Here is a 21,092-nt window from a genome sequence, read left to right on the forward strand (position 1 = left end):
CCTGAATACCCGGGGACAACACCAACAGCTTGGCTCCATCGCTAGCTGTGCGCATCACTGGGCCCTTTGGGAGGGTCTATTTCCTAAGCTGATGAGATGGTGTTGAAGATAATTCCAGCATGATGCTTCCCACGAGTGGCAGCATGGTGTTGGCTAAAGCAAGCCAGTTGGACCCAGCACCCTCTTCAGAAGACCCAGGATCTTATTCCTACCCACGTCACAGCTCTCTGACCCAAGAGATTGTCTAGGAGACAGATTCACCTAAAGACACTAAGGTGCCCGAGAGCCCGAGGCCACCGTCCAAGCAGAAGCTGAGCACCGGGGGCGGAGAAGTGATTGTACCTCGAGAGGAGGCTCCTCCAGAAAGGATGCTTTCGGCACCAGTTTTGTTTTGTTTTGAATGATGCGATGTTGACATGATACTTCTTGACATATGATGAATATACCTTAGACGCAGTTGAGATGAGAGCAAAAACACGATGTCAAGGTAGTCACCGGGTGGTTGCTTTTAATGTTCTGTTTTCATCAAACAAGGGGGCACTTCTTCCACTCTGGTATGAAAAATTCCACTCCGTTTCAGCCCCCAAAGCCAGTCAGTTTATACGCTGGAAAAACAGCCCTGGAATTGGAATACGTCAAGAATAGTCTATTAGTCAGTAAATATATGTTACATGATTTAGAGGATAGATGGATGGATGGATGGATGGATGGATGATGGGTGGATGGATGGATTGGTTGATTTGGAATCTGGTTGTCTCCCAGATGATCTGTTCTTCCAAATCATAAAACCAGACTCATTGCCATCAAGTTGGTGCTGACTCATAGCGGACCCCCCTGTGGGCTTCTGAGACTGTAACTGCAGAAGTAGAAAGCCCAAGGAATTTGTCCAAGGAGCTGGTGGTAGTTTTGAACTGCTGACCATTCGATAAGAGCCCAATGCTCTACACTACACCATCAGGGCCCCTTGGACACGTTAATAACTCTGGGCCTCTATTTCTTCCCCGTGAAATGGGAGTCATCATAATGGCTGTATACTGGAAATAACTCAATATGTTCATACCAGTCACGTCATTAGGTGAAGACCTGGAAGCTAATCAAAACGACCAACAAATGTAAGATATTGTCATGAGCATTTGCCTGTCTTCTATCATCTGTTAAGTACTCTCTCATCAAAAAGTCCCCTCCTCCTCTGACACCTGCATTCTCTGTGTTTGTAGGTCAGCAGGTCCTGGGCTTGGTGGAGAACCAGAGCGACTGGTACCTTGGAAATCTGTGGAAGAATCATCGTCCTTGGCCTGCCCTCGGACGGGGCTATAACACAGGTAAACCAGGGGGGCGGCAGAGGGTGGGAACTCGGAAATGCTGAAGTGAGGGCATGAAACATCTTCCACTGCAGAGGCAGAAGACCCGCTGCCCACTGTTGGTGATGGGCGGGGGGCTGGCAGTCCACCTTCCCATTCTCTGCTGCTGCAGCAGTAGCCGACTGTTGGCAGACTGGACACCTCTGCTGACCTGCAGGCCTGGATCCTGCTGGCCATTGTGGTCAGTATTGATCCGTAGGCTGCTTGGATTCATTATTCTAGACGTCAGGTCATTCTGCAGTGACCCATCACCCTGACATTTCTTAACATGACAGAAATGTATTTTCTCTCCCTTACTGCATGTCCATCGGAGGTCAGCAGGTAATTGTCCTCCCTGTGGGTACCAGGGGTCATCTTAATACACAGCTCCAAGGTGCAGGGAGGAGACAGAGCAGGTCTCAAAGTTGTTACTGTTAGTTTCCAACCCATTAAGTCCCTGCCTCTTGGTGAACCGTCTGAAAGCAGGCCAGAGAAATTTGATGCAGAGGTTTTCAGAGCCTAATTTTTCAGAAGGGGGTGTCCAGTCCTTTCTTCCTTAGTCTGTCTTAGCTTCGCTAAAAACTGTTTAACCTCATAGCAATATGCAAGCCTCCACTGACAGACACATGGTGCGTTGGGTGGGAGTTGAACCATGTCTCCTACCTGAAAGATGAGGATTTTTCCAAAAAAAATGCCACCGCTCCCCACAGGTATCCTACTGGCTCGGAGAGTTTGCACTTGGAAATGACACCATGCCTGTGTTTATGGCCATGCTTACACAGGGAAGGTGGCCAAGTGGAAGGCCACCCGTGTCCAGGAAAAGAAAAGACAGAGGCTTTGGTCACCAGCATTTAGGAGTTCACAGCCCTCGATACCATGTGTCTAAGTCAAACCCATCCTTTTGTCTTCTGCTGGCCTGGTGTCTGTCTCTCTGTATAGTGTCATTCTCTCAGGGTTCCTTTGTTCACCATCCTTCTGTCGAGAGGTCACTGTGCTGGTGTGGAATTCAGCAGTGACAAGCTAGGCAGTGCCCAGGGCCCCCACGGAACCCACCGAGAAGCCAGCCAGAGCCTGTCTCCCTCTTGGTCAGTCTGTGCCCGTGTCTGTCTTTGAAATAGCTCTGGGACACCCACCTCATCCTCCATCTCAGCTGCCACCTTGGTGGGCTGCTCTCAGAGGCTGTGATGCCCCAGTCTGGGAACTCAAGGAACTCTAGAATGGGCCAGGTCAGGAGGGGCTGGAACCAGGATTGGGCCAGGTGTCGGGATGGTGCCATCTGAAAGTGGCTGGAGAAGCCCTGTCCTACCAAAAACTCACTGCCATTGGGTCGAGTCCAACTCATAGGGACCCTATTAGGGCAGTGTCGAACTATCTGTGTGGGTTTCCGAGCCTGTGACTTGGTACGAGAGTTGAAGGCCTTGTCTCTCTCCTGTGGTGTGGCCAGTGGTTTCCAGCTGTTGCCCTCACCCCACTGTGCCCCAGGGTGACAAAAATGATGTGCCCTCTCCCCGCCCCTCGCAGCTTGGGGCCAACTGTGTGGAGTCAGGGGGCCTGCTCTGAAGGGCAGGAGGTGGGTGGCCTGGCTGTAGCGGGCAGTGAGATCGTCCAGTCTGAGAGCTGAGGTCAGACTCCCCACTGAGGCTAAACGCCGGGGCTGCAGAGGCCAAAGGAAAATGGGTTAGTGCTGAGCTTTCCAGAAGTGAGGGTTCAGAAGTGGAGACAGAAGGGGGGTGGGTCCAAGCTGGAGGAGGACAGGAAGGAACTGTTCAGGGTCATATTCTAAGCAGCCAGAGATGGCAAGCAGGTACCCTACATGGGGTAGGGGACTGTCCTTCGTAGACACTGGCCAGAAGCATCCCGGTGTGCCTCCTGTCTGCATCCCCCTCCCCCACTCACCCCCCTACTTCTAACACCCCCTAGGCATTATCGCATGCAGAGATTGCAAATGAGGAATTTTCACCGCCAGCCCTGAACCTTGCTAGAGCTGCATCTCCGGCTGGGGCTGGCTGGGAATTGACCCTTTGGTGGCCACATCTTGCTGGAGTCCAAGGAGTCCTCAGGGGCCACGGGGGAATCGGAATTGCTGCAGGGTGTCCAAGCAGTAGCGCCTTTCTAGCCAGCGGAGTGCTGTGTCCCAGAGAAGATCCAGTGCCCGCTGTTGTGGGAATAAGTTGGCAGGCCATTCTTCCAATTGTTTCTAGAGCAGCGGTTCTCAACCTTCCTAATGCTGTGTTCCTTGCATGCAGTGCCTCATGTTGTGGTGACACCCCGCCCCCCACCAACCATGAAATTGTTTTCATTGCTACTCCATCACTGTCATTTTGCTACTGTTATAAATCAGGCAACCCCTGTGAAAGGGTTGTTTGACACCCCCCCAAAGGGGTCGTGACCCACAGATGGAGAACCACTGTTCTAGATCGATTCACTTCTCTCGCTTTGTTGAGTGACCAAGAGCTGAATCATTTGTGCCCCGCCCAGGATTCCAAGGAAGGGAAGCCAGTTGTAACGTATTGAATTGTACCTGCAAAGGTGGCGGGGAGGGGGAGGGAATGGGCGTCAGCCTGGCTGGGCCGAGATCTTCAGTGGAGGGGCAGTTATGTAATGGTGCGCCATTGATGTACTTGGGCATGGTCGGCGGCAGCAGAGGAGAGCCGGGTGCAACCCTGGTCTGTCATCAGGCCACAGCCCTGAGCCCCCGTCAGAGGAGCTGCCCTGCAGGGTGGTGTGCAGCACCTGTTCTCCTTGAAGAGGCCGGCCTCCGAGGAGACAGGCGAGCAGAGGGAGGGACACGGACTACCTACCGCCAAGACAGAAGGACCGGGTGCAGCGCACAGCCTTTGGACCTGGGGTCCCTGTGTGGAGAAGCTCCTAGATCCAGGAGAAGGGTGACGCCAGGACACATGAGAATCACCAAGCAATACCGGGTCCACCGACTGGACGGCGATGAGACCCTTCCCCCAGACCCAACAGAGAGGAAGCCACGCCAGCCCTATGTGGCTATTTCTTTTGTCGCAGCTCTAGAGGACTCAGACCCCAAGAATTAGAGTTGAGTTCTTGGAGTACAAGCACAAGGGTTCCCCTGGAATTGTGTCCACACCCAAGATGAAGGGCATTCTATAAACCAGAGGCTATGCCTAGAGGGAGTGGGGAGAAAGGAAGTATTTCGAAATAAAATGAATCCTGCTCTTTGCAGTCTCCACATTAGGCCAGGGACAGGCAGATGGAGACCTGACCTTCTAGGGAGGGAGGGAGAATTGGGGCAGGAACCCTTAGCTGCGAAGCAACAGAATTGGAACACTGGGGACACAGTCACCTCTGAGTTTGGCGTAAACCCTGGTGAGAAGTGGGGGCTGCTGGTGTGGGGGGGGGGGTAAAATTGGACACCTGGGTAGATTCTAGAGCGGCGATCCACAAGGGGAGAGCAGGTTGTTAAGTAGCAATGAACAGACCGCTCTGCTGACCTCAGAGGAAGATGGGATCCAGGCGCACACAGAGCCCCGCCTCTGGCATCGGACTTTGCAGCCCCTGGCGGATGGTGGTACTTCTCCGAGCCAGAGCTTTTCTTCTGTCAAGGACTGAGGACTCGGAGCTCTGGAAGGAGACATGGGATTGGATGAGGCTCGCCTGTCAGAGTTGGGTGGAGAGAAATGAGCTTTAAATTCGATCCGGGCAGTCAGGCATGCGGGCCAACACAGGCTACTGCATGGACAGGATCCTGGCAAGGTGGGGGAAGTGGAACCATATTTCAGGAAGATGGATGATGCCCAGCGCCACCCTTCAAGAGTATGGCGGGACAGGTGAGAGGAGCGCGTTCCGAGCCACCAGTAAACGTGGGATTACTTGAGCTTCCGGAATCAGGGGCCCTAGTAGCATAGTGGTGATGCATTGGGGTCAGTGGTTCAAGGCCACCAGCCGCTCCATGAGAGAAAGTTGGGACTTTCTACTCCCTTAATCCCCCAGGGGCAGTTCTTCCCTGTCCTGCCGGGTCGCCATGAGTCGGCATCAGCTCGGTGGTAGTGAGTTTGGTTTGGGTTTGGTTTTGAGCTTTCGGCATGATTGAGAATCAGAGTGGGATCTTTATCCTAGAGTCGCCCGGGACCAGCTCTTTCCAGGTGATAGAATTCCAGGAGACGTTAGCAGGTGTTGTGAACCTGGACAAATGGAGCTCAGAAGTCTGAATACTCATCTCTCTACAAGGGCTTCCGACTGCAGAAGAGCCGTGAGAGAGCCCTCCTGAAGTCCAGCCCGGAGAGAACGTGTTTCTGGTTCTGAACGCTACTGCCTGTGTTTCTGTCAACAGCCAGCCAGGACACAGAAACCACGTCTTGACTCACCACCTTTGCACCGGTTTTGACTTGTAGGGAGCCCCCAGGACAGAGAGGGACTGCCCCCACCCCCGTAGGGTGTCCCAGGCTGCCATCTTGACCAACACGGACAGCCGCATCATTCTTCCATGCAGTGGCCCGTGGGTTAGAGGTGCAGACCTTTCCGATAGCAGCCACGCGCTCTAACCACTATGCAGCCAGGCCACCTTCATTAGGAAGCTAAGACAGCTCTACCCAGTCGGCTGGCAGTTTCTAAACAACACCCACCCCATCCCACTCCCGGTGGCCCTAGGGGGAGACCACCCTCAACAGCAACCTTTGTCCCCTTTCTGGCCTCCATCTCTGCCATGTCCCTGAGTTCTCGAGTTTTCCTCTTGTCGCCCTGTGCCTGCAGCCTGATCAACACTCCGCCAAATCCCCCATCAGCAGGCCTAAAGGGCCCTTACCCCACACCTCTCTGAAGCACTCCAGCAAGGCAGCCAGGTGGGTGGGAGGGGAGACTTGTTAAAAGACCTGTGGGGTAAGGGGTGGGGGGGGGCGCTAATTAAATTGGGTGTTCCCAGCTACATCCTGAGGAGATGGCCGGGCTTGGAGATTTCACCCATCGCCTGCCTCCTGAGCCAGAGACTGCATTGGAGGGGAGTTATTCTAGCATGGCTTCCTCCTTCCTGGGGCCCTGGGCTCCCACAGAGAACCGTTGCTCTCCAGTGGGTTCCACTCACAGCAGCCTGTGGGACGTAGCAGAACCGCCCTCCAGGCTGTGGCTTAAGAAAGCAGAGTGCCACCCTTTCAGCTCCTAGCAGCCCTGTAGGACAGGGTAGAACTTCCCCGGAGGGGCGCCTTCAATGGTATCTTTGTGAAGCAGCCTGCCTCACCTTTCTCCCATAGAGCGGCTGCTTGGTTCCAACGACTGACCTCTTAGTTCTGAATCTCTGCACTTCCAGGGCTCATTCACAGAGGACGGCGTATTTAGGCCACGAGAATCTGACCTTAAGGAAAAGAGCACTCTGCCCGACTAATTCTCTTGTTTATGAAAGGCCTTTCCCCCCTGAGACCTGGTGGTGTAGTGGTTACGCATTGGCTTCTAACCGTTAAGGTCAGCAGTTCAAAACCTGCAGTCACTCCATGGGAGAACGGAGAGGTTTTCTACTCCCTTGAAGAGTTACCATCTCAGAAACCCACAGGGAGAGTTTGCCGCTGTCCTATGGGGTCGCCGTGAGTTAGAATGGACTCTTTGGTAGTGAGTACTGTCCTCAGTGGTGCAGTGGTTGGTACTTGTCTGCTAATCAAAGGGTTGGTGGTTTGAACCTAGCAGCCATGCTCCACAGGAGGAAAACCCAGCAACCCATAAAGATGTCAACCTTAGAAACCCTATAGAGGGTGTTTCTCCTGAGTCAGAATCGAAGCAATGAAGGCAGATTGGTTGTATTTCTTTTTCGTCCTGGCCTTATAAATGACTTCTTTGATTTCCTGGGTAACTCCAGCAGTGAAGTCTTGTGGTCTCCATCCTTCTTGGCTGAGTAAACCTCGGGCTCCAGATGCTGATTCAATTGGGGGGGGGGGGATTGGGTGAACGGACAAAAAGAAGCCCAAAGCAAAGCCCGTGCCCTGAGCTGGGCTGCTCTGCAGGGAGGTGAAGGAGAGCAGCCTCCTGTCCCTGGCCTGGCACACGGGGCACCTCCTGGCTTAATTCCTAACGGCCTGTGCATCCCGAGCTACAGGTGGCCCCACAGCCTCGCCAAGCCTTGTCCTCTCACCTGTGAGCTGAAAACAGGCACGTCTTCCCCAGCATTGCAAGAAGAGTGCAGAGAAGGCTCAGAGGGCTGGCAGTGAGGGGAAGGACAATATCGTTCGCCAGGGCGTCGGCACAGCATCTGAACCAGAGCTCCTAGTCCCCCTCTGACAAACAAAGTCAACCGTCCTGGGGCCACCAAGTCAATCCCGACTCAGGACATCCCTCAGTGGCCTGGAGGATGACTGTGCCCCATGGACTTCCCACCGGATGGTATTTGAGGTTGTAGATCCCAGGGTAGACTCAAACCTCCAACCTGTCAGTTAGCAGCGGAGTGTTTTGACTGCTGTCACCACCTAGGGATTCTTAACCCAGTTGCCTTCTCGTCCCCTCGACTCTCGGTGGCGAGCCCCTGTGGGTCAGGGGAGTGCCGGGGGTTCACCACTGGCATCACGCAAGGACATCAGCGCCTTCGTTCATAACCACGTGCTACTCACTGGCCGTTCCCAGTCTGGTCTTACTTGTGCTTCCAGCCCATCTTCCTCCACATTGCAAGGGACCAGTTCATTGGAGGCCCTCAGCCTTTTCTCTCTACTCATTCTGCTTCTACAGTCAAGAGGTTGGTGAGCAGTTTCATAAATCCCCAAGTCAGGCTGTCTACCACACCTGCAGGGAGGGTCTGTGAGATCTTAGAGCAAAGTGACCAGATTTTAACAGTGGTAAAGTGGGACACCATTGATAAAACTTATATCCTGGCGAAATAGCCACATGGCAGCCGAAAACCGCATACCCTAGTTTGTCGTGCATTCTTTCCAAAAATCAGGATTTTTAAAAAATGCTGTGGGACGTGGGACAAATTGTTAAAAATCGGGACTGTCCTGCTAAAAGCGAGATGTCTGGTCACCTTATCTTTGAGGTTACAAAGGCCTGGTGTACCACAAGTGGTTAGGGAGCTCCACTGCTCCCCAAAAGACTGGAGCTTCCAGTCCAGCCAGAAAGGCCTGGCCGTCTATTAATGAAAATGCAGACATCAAAACCCCTACAGCGCACAGTTCCATCCTGATGCTCAGGGGGTCGCCGTGAGTCAGAGTAACAACAGTTGGTTTAGAAGCGGGCTGGGGAGTGTCAGGCCGCTGGGCTGCAGGCTAACATCACAGGCCTCACCAGCACATTCTGAACTCACTGCCACCAAGTCAAATCTGACTCATAACGACCCTTTAGGACGGGGTACAATGATCCCTGTACTCTGTGAGTCTATATGGAAGTATGAACCCCCCCATCTTTCTCCATCAGAGTGGCTAGTGGTTTTGAACTGCCAACCTTGAGGTGAGCAGCATAGCCCCCCTAACCACCGCACCACCAGGGCTCCGAGCCTCACCATCAAGGTGAGTTAATTAGATGATTTGACCAGTCTGGCCCTTGAGTGATATTATAACTATCAAAATGGCCTTTAGCAGAAGTAAGGTCCTCCACCCCTGGTTTGAAAGATTTATGTAGAAAGCATGAGGTGTGTTGTCGCTTAGTTCTTGAGAAACTGTGGGTTGTTTCCATAGTACTGGAAACACAGGGATCCTGGCTCTTCAGAAAGAGCCGTTCCATGGCTTTAAATGTTCATGATGGGCTTTGCCAGGTGCTAGCTCCAGGGGGAAGGACTGGGCTTTCTACTCCTGTCAGTAGTTCCAGGCTCAGAAACCCACAAGGGGTCACTATGAGTCAGCCTGGACTCGATGGCAGCGAGAGATTAGGTCCCTTTGTGTTACAAGCGTCACACGATCAACTGCTAACCTAAGGGGTGAGTGGCGAATCTACCCAGCTGCTCCACGGAAGAAAGGCCTGGCAAACTGCATCCATAAAGATTACTGCCAAGGAAACCCCGTGGAGCCACTCTTCTCTGTCATTTGGGATCATGGTGAGTCGACATCAACTCGGCTACGTTGGGTATATGCGTGTTAGAGTAGACTGACGAGAAGGATCCCATTCATTTGAATATGAGGGGCTTCCAAAAGTTTGTGAGGTTAGCCAAGCACCCACCTGCCCACCCCACCCCCCTCACCAGTACCGCCAGTACCGCCAGTACCACCAGTGTTAAAAAGCAAAGAGGTCACTTTGAGGACGAAGACATGCCTGGCTCAAACCACATTATTGTCCGGCATAGAAGCTGGATCATTCACCAGGCTGACTGCAGAAGAATGGACATGTTTGAGTTAGGTGTTGGGAAGTAGTCCCGAGTATTCCCATACGGGCTGCCAGAAGAGTGAACAAATAAATCCGCCTTGGGAAACGTGCTACTGTATCAGACCGCTCCTTCGGAGTGAGGATGGCACGATTGGGTCTCACATGCGTAACCTCCGTCCCTGGAGAAAGACATGCTTGGTGAAAAAGAGGAAGACTCTAAAAAAAAAACCCAAAAAACCAGACTGCCACAGTGCTAGCCCTCATAGGCTCAAGCAGAGCAGGGCTTGCCAAGTTGGCACAGGACCGGGCAGCGCTCTGTTCTGTTGTACGTGGGCTTACTGTTCACTGGAACCTGCACCGTAGCCAAGAGCAACCGTTGAAGCGCTCAGCTGCTAACCCACAGTTGGTGGTGCAGACCTGTGTAGGAGCCCCGTGGGAGAAAGGCCTGGTGATCCACTCCCCTAAGGACGACAGCCTAGAACACATGATGGGACAGTTCTCCTTTATCACATGGACGCAATGCCTCCCATCGACAACAGCATGCCCTTCCCAAACTGCTGTCGAGTCCCTCCTTGAGACCTGGAGGGTTATGCATTGCACCGCGCCCTGCACGGTCAGCAGGTGCAAACCACCACTGCTCCGCAGGAGAGAGATGCAGCTTTCTGCTCCCGTCCAGAATTAGCATCTTGGAAACCCCCAGGGGCAGTTCTGCGCTGCCCTATGGGGGCAGTCACCATGTGTATGTGTAAGCACCAAGGATAGCCATTTTCTGAGAACTGGTCTTCGCCCCTGTGGATTTTTACTCACTCCCGAGGGGGTGGAAGGGCATCACTTACTATAGCAGGAACTAGCTCACCGGCGCCCTGACACCTGTGTTGTTCAGTGGCGGTTGAAGAGGGAGAGGAAAGATATAACCGTCAACCTTCTTCCCGTGAAGATCGCCTGCCCTTCATTCGGTGCATGGCTTCCTGGAAGACGTATTTATGATGGGAGGAAGCACCTGATCTCCTTGGGGCTTCTCAAGTGCACAGCCTTAATCTCTGGGACTTGACTTCTGTTGTCCTGTGCATTAACTCAGGTAATCCCCATTTTACAGAGCGGGTGATGGGGGCTTGGAAAGGTTCGTTGATGTCAGACCTGGGCAGAACCAGTCAACGACCACAAAACCGTGCACGTAAACTTCTGATAGGCACTCAGAAAGCAAAAGAGCCACATGTCTTGCTTGGTTGCGATAGTCACTTTGTGGCCGTGGCCGGGGACTGAACCCATGTAGTCATCACCAAGGGGTGCCTTTGTGTGCTCAAGCCAAGTGGGTGATTCCCTTCCAAAGGCGGCATTAGAGTGACACCCTAAGCCCCTCTTGACTAGCCCTGTTCCCTCTCTTCCATTCTTCTAATCGCCCCCTGAACCCCGGGCCTCCACCACTCCTGGAACTCAGCAGAGATTTTCAGAGCATCAGCTGTCCAGGCTCAGACTCTGAAGACGGTGGGCAAAGCCAGAGGTCTGGCCTTCGTACAGTGATGCCACCAGGGACCAGGGGCCAGGGACAACTGAGAAGATGTCCCAGGAGGTGACATTTAAGCTGAGATCAGAACCTGCCAGCCAGCTAAGTAGGAAGAAGAGTATGGCAGCCCATTGTGGGCACCGAGCTTGGCCAGGGTACGGGTGTTGGATTTCTATCCTGAGAACTTAGCGGGACAGATGGCACCTGGCATAAAGGGAGTGTCGGTGGTACTTTGTACGTCGTAAATTAGGAGTGATATGCATAGTGTACAATTAACTTCTCGTTATCAGCCTTTGTTCACTAGTCACTTCACAGCCTATGTCCCCTCCGACCTTGCATGTCTGGAAGCTGTTTATTAATGTGCTTGGCACTGCCAGCTGTGCCTACTAAGAAGCCTCCCCATCACTCCCCCATCCCAGTGTGCACACGATGGGGAGGCTGAATTCTCCGTCCTAACTGACTTCGAGGATTCAGACAAAGGGGATTGTCGGCATGGACTGATCAATATTTCCCGGAAGACGCCTGGGATGTTCCATCTCTCAGCCTCTCTCCTCAGGTGCCTTCTAAACGTGAGGTAGACCAGGTGGCTCTGAATGAGGGCCCTCAGAAGGTTGATAGCTCTCCCTCCCTCATCCACCCATCTCCCTCCCTCCCTCCCCCCTGGAAATAGCCTTATCAGGTACCCTTAAAACCCCGTTTCCATCTCAAACAATACTCTCTGCTTTCTCATCTTTGCAAGGGCCACACACAGACATTGTTCCTGGTTAAGGGGTTGATTAACTCACTGCCATCGAGTCAATTCTGACTCACGATGACCCTGGACGACAGTAGAGTTGTCTGGTGGGTTTCCAAGACTGTAACTCTTAATGGTGGTAGAAAGTCCTGCCTGTCTCCCATGACATCTACACTGGATTCTGGGCTAGAGTAGAAAAGTTCTTCCGTGCCGTGGGTCCCACCACCCTTTGTGTAGTCAGCCATTCAGCTCAGTTTCGCTGAGCCTCTGTGGCTACTGGTGGGCACAGCAACTTCTTAGTCTGTGGAGCTCCTTTCTGTGTTCCTCAGCTCCATGGCCAACATTCTCTTCAGGGGTTTGGCATGATGACGTAACATGCTCTGTGCTCCATGTTGTAGCTGAGTGGTGATTCTATGCCCACAGGTCCATAGGAAGAGGCTAGTGCGGTTTTAAAGTGTATCTAGCTGTTATTGACTTCATTCTGGCTCATGGAGAGAGACCCCCGTGTGTGTCACAGCAGAGTGGTGCTCCCCAGGGTTTTCAGTGGCTGCTTTTCTAGCAGTAGATTGCCAGGCCTTTCTTCCAAGGCACTCATGGATAGACGCAAACTCCAGCCTATTGGTAACAGCCAAGTGCATCGACTTTTCACCACCCTTGGATTGGAACTGGTGCCCGGTGGCACAGTGGGTTACACATTGGGCTGCCAACTACAAGGTCCATAGTTCGAACACATCAGTCGCTCCTCAGGGGAAAGCTGAGGCTTTCTGTTCCCGTAAAGATTGACAGCTTTGGAAACCCACAGAGGCAGTTCTCCGCTATCCACAGGGCTGCCACAGGTCAGAATTGACTAGACAGCACTGAGGACAAGCTTTTGTTTCTGGAGAGTTTATGGATTCGTCAGGGAGTCTTGGTGGCACCACCAGGTAAACATTAGACCACCAACTGCAAGGTTAGCAGTTCAAGCTTTACCACCTGCTTCAAGGGAAAAAGTAGAGGCTACGTAGTTACCGCCTTGCAAACCCACAGAGGCCACGTACATCGAGTCAAGATGGACTCGATGGCACTGGGTTTGGTTTGGTTTGGTTTGCAAGATCATGACAATGCTGCGTCCAGGGAGACGTGGGCAGGATCGAGGACATTGATAAGGGAAATGGAGACACCAGAGATCCTAAGGCGGGGGAGCTGTTACTACTCACTGTGAAAGTACGTGACTTTGGCCGGCAGAAATGGCACTCCTCAAAGCTCAAACAGGATGGGAATTCAGGGTGTGTGATGGGGGGGCGGGGGAAGCTTTCATCTTGCCTGGGCTCTGGGGGGAAGGTCCTTGATTCAGGATTCCTGGGTGAGCCTCACATGCCGGGGGCACTGCACTTCCTCCCTGTCTGCTTCCTCTCTCTGTCTTTTCCAGAGCTGAGCTACATCTGCCACCAGCCCTGGAAAGACTGGCTTGTAAATGACACAGCCTTGTAGACTAAGTGTTCTTTCTCTGATGTGGCAAAACCCACATTATCTTGAAGAATGAGCAGACCTTCCCGTTGGTAAACACTCTTGACAGTTATGCAAATCTTAATCTCAGTTTTAATTGCTCTCCAGCTAATAAATGCTCACCGGCTAGTAAGCATGGAGGTGATGTGTGGCTTGACGCACAAACTCTTCCTCTTTAATCTTTATACTTTGCTGCTTTAGCTGCGCCATGTGGGGGTGCCTGAGAGAGGGAACTACCTACCGTATATACTCAAGTATAAGCCAGCCCGAATATCAGCGGAGACACCTAAAAACTGCATTAAAAATGTGCTGAAAAACTCAGCTTATTCGGGAGTATCCACGGTACATTCTTGGAGGCGTTCTCAAGCCAGCCAGAGCAGCAAACAAGGGGTTGGATAAGAAAGGCCCCCCCAAAGGCTTGTGCCGGAGCCCTCTCACTCTGCCCGTAAGCCGAGTCTTGCTTTCAAGCCTCTTTTCCAGAGGGAAGAGACCACGCAACACGCTGCCCAGAGTGCCATCCCCTCCCACGAGGCCCTCCCTCTGGAGGCAGCTTGTGCTTAGCCTGCGGCAGAGCTAGAGTGAGCCCACCATGCCGTCGGCACCAGTCCGGCCTCAGTTCCAGTCCCAGCTCTGTCAGCAGCGGTATGACCTTGTACGTGTACTCTTTGTTTCCTTATGTGTAGCATAGCCGAACCTTCTCCATGCCTTGGGCCCGCTCAGCAGGTTAGAGGAAGTGGCTTCCATGCAGCATTTGAGATCCCAGCGAGATGCAAATCCAAACAGAGACGCAAGATCATGAAAATGCTGCTTCCAGGGAGACGCGGGTAGGATCGAGGGCATTGATAAGGGAAATGGAGACACCAGAAATCACAAGGAGGGGGAGTTGTTACTACTTCTGGGTTAAAAGATGCTCTCCAGTGCCATTGAATTGATTCCAACCCATAGCCACCCAATAGGACAGAGCAGGACTGCCCCCTCTCGTGGCTGTGGTTGTCAGACCTGGAAAGCCTTATCTTTTCCACTCAGAGAAGTTTGAGGGGGGATTCACACTACTGACCTGGTGGCTACCCAAACCAACCAAACTCCTTGCCATCAAATCAATGCCGACTCATAACAGCTCTATAGGACAAGGTCGACCTGCCCCTGTGAGGTTCTGAGTGTTAACTCATAGAAAGCCTCGTCTTTCTCTGGAGGAGCAGCTGTTGGTTTTGAACTGCCGACCTTGCAGATTGCAGCTCAACATGTAACCACTATACTACCAGGGCTCCTTCAAAGGGTGTTAGGGGCAGAGAGAAAGCTGCCAGAAGCCACCGGGAGCTGAAGCCATCGCAGGAGGCTGGCCAGCAGCAAGGGAAGTGGGACCCAATATAAGCACTGTTGGTGCTTCCAGCCAGGAGTGAGCCCCTCGGGGTCCCAGGGAGACACACAGCCTGTGAAGCACACAGCGGCACTTGGGACATGGAAGTCCCCCTTGTGCCCTCAGGAAGGGATGTGGGGTGCTAGGGAGACCCTGCGTGCCTTTCCTCAATGCAGGCTTTTCCTCGGAGCATGGGCATGGGTGACTCATGAAAGGACCCACAGTGTGACCTGCTCCGCTTAGGGCGAAATTGCAGGCGGCTTCTTGCCCTCTCCACAGCCCATTAGCCGGGCGTTCGCTCCCTCTGCCTGCCAGCCCGCCCTCCGCTGGTCGGCACTGCTCGGCCATCCCGGACGGCTCCCCGTCTTCACCGGGCAAATGAGACATCATCTTGTGCAGTGAAGCATCCAGCCAGACCGGGAGGGGGAGGCCGGCTCATTATTTGTAAGAGATGAGAAATCTCCATGCTGACCAGGCAGTCTGCAGATCCAGCTCCGGAGCGGAGGTGGAGTCTCTGCCAGGACCCTGGGGGAGCCGAGGGACTTCAGGTGTCCCTGCCCACTCGCAGAGCCTCGGGGGCTTTATTGCCTCTTGCTGGCTTCTTGTAACATTGCAGTCTGCTCCCTTTGGGGGGTTTTCTCTCCCCACTCCGTTGGTAATTTTAAGTCTCACATCTTGATACTTTATCCATTGTTCCTCCTAAATAGCTCCAGAAGATTCTTTCTACTTCCTCAAAGTGATTGCCTAGAACATCTTTTAGTCACAGCCTGCATTACAGAACCCTGGTGGCGTGGCGGGTTACACTTCCGACTGCTTACCACAGGCCCAGCAGTTCAAACCCACGAGCCTCTCTGGGGGAAGAAGATGAGGCTTTGTGCACCCGTAAGGATGTACAGTGTCGGAAAGCCACAGAGGCAGGTGTTTGCCATTCCTAGAGGGCGGCTGTGAGTCAGAATGTCCACCATGGCCATGGGAGTGCTCATCATGACGATGTGGGCATGGCCAGCGTCCTCGGATCAAAGTTTGTCATCTCCCTCTTTCTGATGGGCTGGCTGTAGACGGTTCTTCTCCGCTCTCTGAGCAGTCTAGCAAGAGGCTCTGTTTCCATGGTATTTTGTGGTGGGCGGAAAGAGCATCATGGAGCAGCAGGGCACAGGGTTTCTACCTTGGCTTTCTCTTGCCACTTGCTATCTCTGACCCACCAAACCAACCTCACTGCCATCCAGTGGCTGCCGACTCAAAGGGACCCTAGAGGACAGGCAGAACTGCCCCCCCGGTGAGCTTCCGAGAGGTAACTGTTTATGAACGAGTCCAGCGCCTGGTGATTGCAAACTGGACCTTTCGGATCACAGCCCAATGTGGCGGAACCCCGACCGAATCGTTCACCCTCTGCAATGTCATGACTGTGCAAATCTGTCCACGCTGCAAAGAGGCAGGAAGGCACATGGCCCACAACAGTAGCCCAAGGGGCCTGAGGAAATGTTTAAATTACTTAATCCTCCTGGGAGCTGCTTTCGGACAAAAACCTGTTGGCTTGACATCTCCTGTCTTTGACCTCTGGTGCCCCCATGTGTGTCAGAGGAGAACTGCACCCAGTGAGGGTTTTTTTTTTTTTTTTTTTTTTTTGATGGTGGTTCTGCTCACAAGGTCTGCAGTTTAACACCATCTGCAGGAGGCAGATGGGGCTTTCTATCCTTGTGCAGAGTTAAAGTCTCAAAACCTATAGGGGGCAATTCTACTCTGTCCTGTAGGGTCACTGTGAGTAGGCATCGACTGGATGGCAGTGAGTTTAGTTTGGCATTTGGTACCCTGGCTGCACATTGGATAATTCATAAGGTTTTCATCCGGTGATTTCAGCAGGATATCCACTCGCCTTTCTTCCTAGTCCCTCGTAGCCTAGGAGCTTTGCTGCACTGTGGGCACCCTGATAGGAATACTGACTGGGAATCACTCCCCTGCTTCCGGAAAGGCAGGCAAGAATCCTACCACCGAGCCCCTGCGGCGCCCAGAGCACCCCCAGCCCATGGAGCCAGGACCCACTGTGTTGTCTCCCTCACCGTCTACACCTGGTTCCTGGTCTGTGGGAGTGCTTGGTCAGCCAATGACCACCAGCTTTTTATAAATCCAACTCGCTGCCATCAAGTGGATTCCGATTCATTGTGACCCTATAGGACAGGCCAGTACTGCCTTTTTGGTTCCCGAGATGGTAACTCATCACAGGAGTAGAAAGCCCCATCGTTCTCCCTCGGAGTGGCTGGTGGTTTAAAACTGCCGACCCTGTGGTTAGCAGCCCAAGGTGTAACCACACCACCACGGGAAGGACTTAAAATGGAAGCATTTTGGTTGTGGGGTTTTGATTTTGTGTTTTCCTCTTTCAAGAAAGTGGGGGTGGGAGGTGGCTTTGGATAAGCTAGAAGTAGCCCACAGAGGCTTTTTAATTTACATGATCAAAAGTGAGGCGCAGGTAAACTCAGCAGGGGGCTTCACATGAGATGGTTTTTAATAAACCCAGCTCTCACAGGGGTGATGTGCATGAGGAGAGAGAGCCCCGTTCTTCAAAGCAGAATCGGGGCACTGCACGCAGGGACTCCGAGGGTCAGTCTGGGGCTCAGAGCCTGCAGCCATAGCAACCCGTTCCCGCCCACTTCCGTGATCTCGGGTTCAAACCCGCGAAGCCGCAGAGGCTGCTGAAGGCCTGGGGAAGGGATCTTCATTTCCTTGCAGTGGAGGTGATGGGGTGAGGTGGGGGGACTGGGTGGGAGAGACAGGCTAGACCCTGAGGCCGTAGGGTGAAGGGTGGGTGACTCTGGAGCGCAGTGGCTGGGACAAGCCACGTTGACAAGCCACTGGGGCCACGTAGCTACATCCAGCGTGGTTTCACAGAACTTCAGCAGAGCTGCAGCGATCCCGGCTTCTCACGTCACCTGCGCACATCCTAAGGTGGAGTGCGCTGTGGGCATGCGGTGTAGGGAGGAGACGGGGAGTCTGCCACCCCAGCCCCCCAGCCTGGTCTGAAGGTGTCCCTCAGCCGCCTGGGACGGCAGTGTCTCCAGAGAGTGAGGGCCACCTGCAGACTAGATTGGCCAGGTGAAGCCTAGCTACGCTCTTCAGAAAGCAGGCTGCACGGGAAGAAGGGGGTAGCAGTGGGGGTGAGGGTGGGGGTGGGGGTGGGGGTGAGGGTGGGCGTTTAAAGTGATGAAAGTGGGTGGGGGGAGAAAAGAAGGAAGGAGGGAAAGAGGAAGGAAGGGTGGGTGGATGGGAGACCTTCCTCATTTTGTTTTTTAAATTTTTTGGTACATAATTCACAAATCATACCATTCAGTAGTTCAGTTGTACAATCAACCCCACAGTCAATTTCAGAATACTTCCTTCTTGTGCTTGTTATCAGCCCCCCGTTTCCCTCAGACTCCCACCCCCAGGAAACCATTAACCCGTCACTGTCTATAGATTTACCTACCCTGGATTTCATACACAGGATAAAAAAATTCAAACACAAAAAAACTAACAAAAGTAAAGCAACACAGAAAAACCTCCATCCAAGGTAAAAGAAAAAAGCATAAAATAGTGAAAACAAGGACCAATTTAAAATGGGCTAAAAGGGAGATCAGATGACCAGGTGCTAAATCTCCACTTCTCGATGCACTCTGCGGGATAGCAAGACTCTTCGCCTCCCTGGTCGTGGTCAGAGGGCTTCACCGGAAGGGCCTCCTTTCCAGTAGATGGTTTCCTCTGTGCCGGCATGTAGTATTCTGTTTGCTGACACAGTTCTAAGGGCATCTCTCTGCCCACAAAGGGCAGTAATGAATTCGCACAATGAGACGCTGGTTTCAGCTGACTCCCCCGAGCAGAAAGAAGAGACGGGCCTGACGTGCGAGAATGAACGTGGAAGTCAAGAAGCTGTGAAGTCGGGTTTGGATTTAAACCGTTCTTAGTCCAGCTCAGCCCCACTCCTCTGGGTGCAGCTTCATGCCAGGCAAGACTGTCCTCGGAGAAGCACCGTCTCCTTGGCTGGTCTCATACCACGCTGGGTCTTCTCCCAGGGGTTTGCCCTGACTGTCTGGTATGTGCAAAGTTCTTCAAACACATCCCTCTCCTCCAGCACCTACCTGACTTCTTTTAGCTTTGGGCCACTGACTCCATTCTGCCTTGCCATAATGAGAACCCCTGGGGGATGCGAATGAGGAAGGCCTCTCATCTGCTAAGCAGAAGGTTGGAAGTTCAAGTTCAAGTCCACCCAGAGGGTCCTCTGAAGAAAGACCTGAGCAAAAGGTAAGGGCCACATGGTTGGTAAAGGAGAAGACTCGGGAGATGGAATGACACAGCAGCGGCAGCAGGACTGGGCAGTGTTCCCTTTGTTGTACACAGGGTCACTGAGTCGGCACCTACCAATAACCAACTGACAAGCGGTGGGTGCCACACCTTGCTTGCTGAGAGTGACGAGGACTTGAGGCACTTGCTGATGAATGTCCAGGATTGTAGCCTTCAGTGTGGATTACCACTCAGTGTAACGAAGACCCAAATCCTCACAACCGGACCAACATGGTAAACATGGCAGAGCAAGGCTTTGAACCAAGCGGCATCTGACCCAAAGCATAGTGTTTTCAATCACCTCATCTGCGTGTGAAAGTTGGACATTGAGTAAGGAAGTGCGTTTGGAATGAGGGTGCTGGTGAGGAACCTTGAAAGCACCATGGACCGCCAGAAGAACAAACGAATCTGTCTTGGATGAGGTGCAGCCAGGATGCTTCTTAGAAGCCCGGAAGGAGAGACTTTGACTCATACTTTGGATATTTTGTCAGAAGATACCAGTCCTTGGAGCAGGACGGACGCCATGCCGAGTAAAATAGAGGGGCAGCAAAAAAAGAGGAGGGCCCTAGAAGAGACGGATTGACACAGTGGCTGCAATAATGAACTCAGCATAAGAACAATCGTGGGATGGCCCAAGCGTGGGCAGTGTTTTGTCCTGGTTTGCATGGGCTCGCTGTGGGGCAGAGCCAACTGGAGGGCACCTAACAACAACGTGAATCACAGTCTTCTCGGACACTTGGGGGCTGGCCAGGAGTCAAAGTTCTCACACACACACACACACACACACACACACACGAAGACCACAAGTCCACGAATGAGATCGATTCTGCCTCTCACTAGCCTTCATTTCTTTCCTGGGCTGATGGGTGTAAGTCCACCGACCTAGCAGGTTTCTGAGAAGAGTCAGGAGATCATCTCAGGACAGCACATTGTCCCTCCATGTTACCAGTTACCCGTCTGTTCTTCACTTGGCACCCGCAGCGCTGGAAGCACCATCAGAACAGTCTCTGCACACATACCTACCTTGCTTTCCCTGCCGGCTTGGCCACCAGTTCCTTCCTGCAGATTCCGTTTGGGGTAAAGGAACCTTGCCCTGATCCACAGATGACACGCCCTCCCACCGGGCCAGATGTTCGCCAGCGAAGCCTTTGATTTTCCACGCACCACTCAGTTATTTGCACTGCTCCCCTGCACCCAGCACAGCAGCGGCCAAGCCCAGGCCTCCAGCAGGCTCCGTGGAGCGCCCCTGTCAGGTGGAGGGCACGCTGACCGGTGCCGAGCACTGGCCTCCTGGGCCAAGGCCCCCCTTCCACACTCCCAGCCCCTGACAGCCAACCTGGAAATGGGCAAGTCGCAAAGCAACTAAGGCCAAAGCCAAGTGTGGTGGCCCCACCTTCCCTCCTGTCTGCAGTAAACCCTGTCAGAGTCTGACATGGGGCAGACCTCCCAAAGCCAATGCTGTGTTGTTTCCGCTTGAGAGTATCTGGTTTTCCGTGAAGCCGTTTCCATTCTTCCACCCAGGTTCCCTCTCAGAAAGCTTGCTCTCACTGTGCACGCATAGGCATAATTCACATCCACCCTCGTGGGAATTGCACAAGTTCAGTGAGTGATCATTAGGCACCTTAATGAGGAAATGTATAGTTTCTGTCACATTATTTATTAAGCGTTTAGGAACCTCTTCCTATTCCCAAAGCCTTCTGCAGTCTTTAAGGAAGATAGCTCCCCAGCTACCTAGGAGAGAGGTCAGTGAACAGAGTTTCTCTCGCTCTCGGAGAAATGGTGCTTATCAGCCATTTGGTACAACCAGGACGCATGCTCCTTACCTCTGGTGGGGAAAAACCTGGCCCATTCTGCTGTATGTTTGTGTCAGTAGTGTTATACTTAATAGCCTGGGTAGGAGGCACCACCCTAGCTACTGAGAATGTAATGTATGCGCATAATTTTACTTGGAATCCGTTTTCTTTCCTTTAGTATTACTCCTTGTACCTCCCTGGCCATTAGCTCTTAGGTGCCGCTGAAAGACACCTTACGACCACTTAGATAGCGACACTAGAAGCTGACTTTGGGCAGAAGACTGGAAGGGAAGATGGGCAGGGAGCTGTGTCCCGTGTCCAGTCCTTTCCACGCGCACCA

The 21,092-nt window shown here is 52.9% G+C and overlaps 1 protein-coding gene across 2 annotated transcripts in view; it reads left to right on the forward strand.

Moving 5' to 3' along the window:
* Window positions 1-21,092, forward strand: part of LARGE1 (LARGE xylosyl- and glucuronyltransferase 1) — a 646,479-nt gene that overhangs the window by 509,535 nt on the left and 115,852 nt on the right. For both annotated transcript variants that reach the window (XM_075551019.1, XM_075551018.1), the window contains one exon: window positions 1,218-1,322. In XM_075551019.1, the coding sequence (XP_075407134.1) occupies window positions 1,218-1,322 (105 nt within the window). The remainder of the gene's footprint in view (window positions 1-1,217; window positions 1,323-21,092) is intronic.

Source organism: Tenrec ecaudatus, chromosome 6 (genome assembly GCF_050624435.1).
Source record: "Tenrec ecaudatus isolate mTenEca1 chromosome 6, mTenEca1.hap1, whole genome shotgun sequence".
NCBI classification, from domain to species: Eukaryota; Metazoa; Chordata; class Mammalia; order Afrosoricida; family Tenrecidae; genus Tenrec; species Tenrec ecaudatus.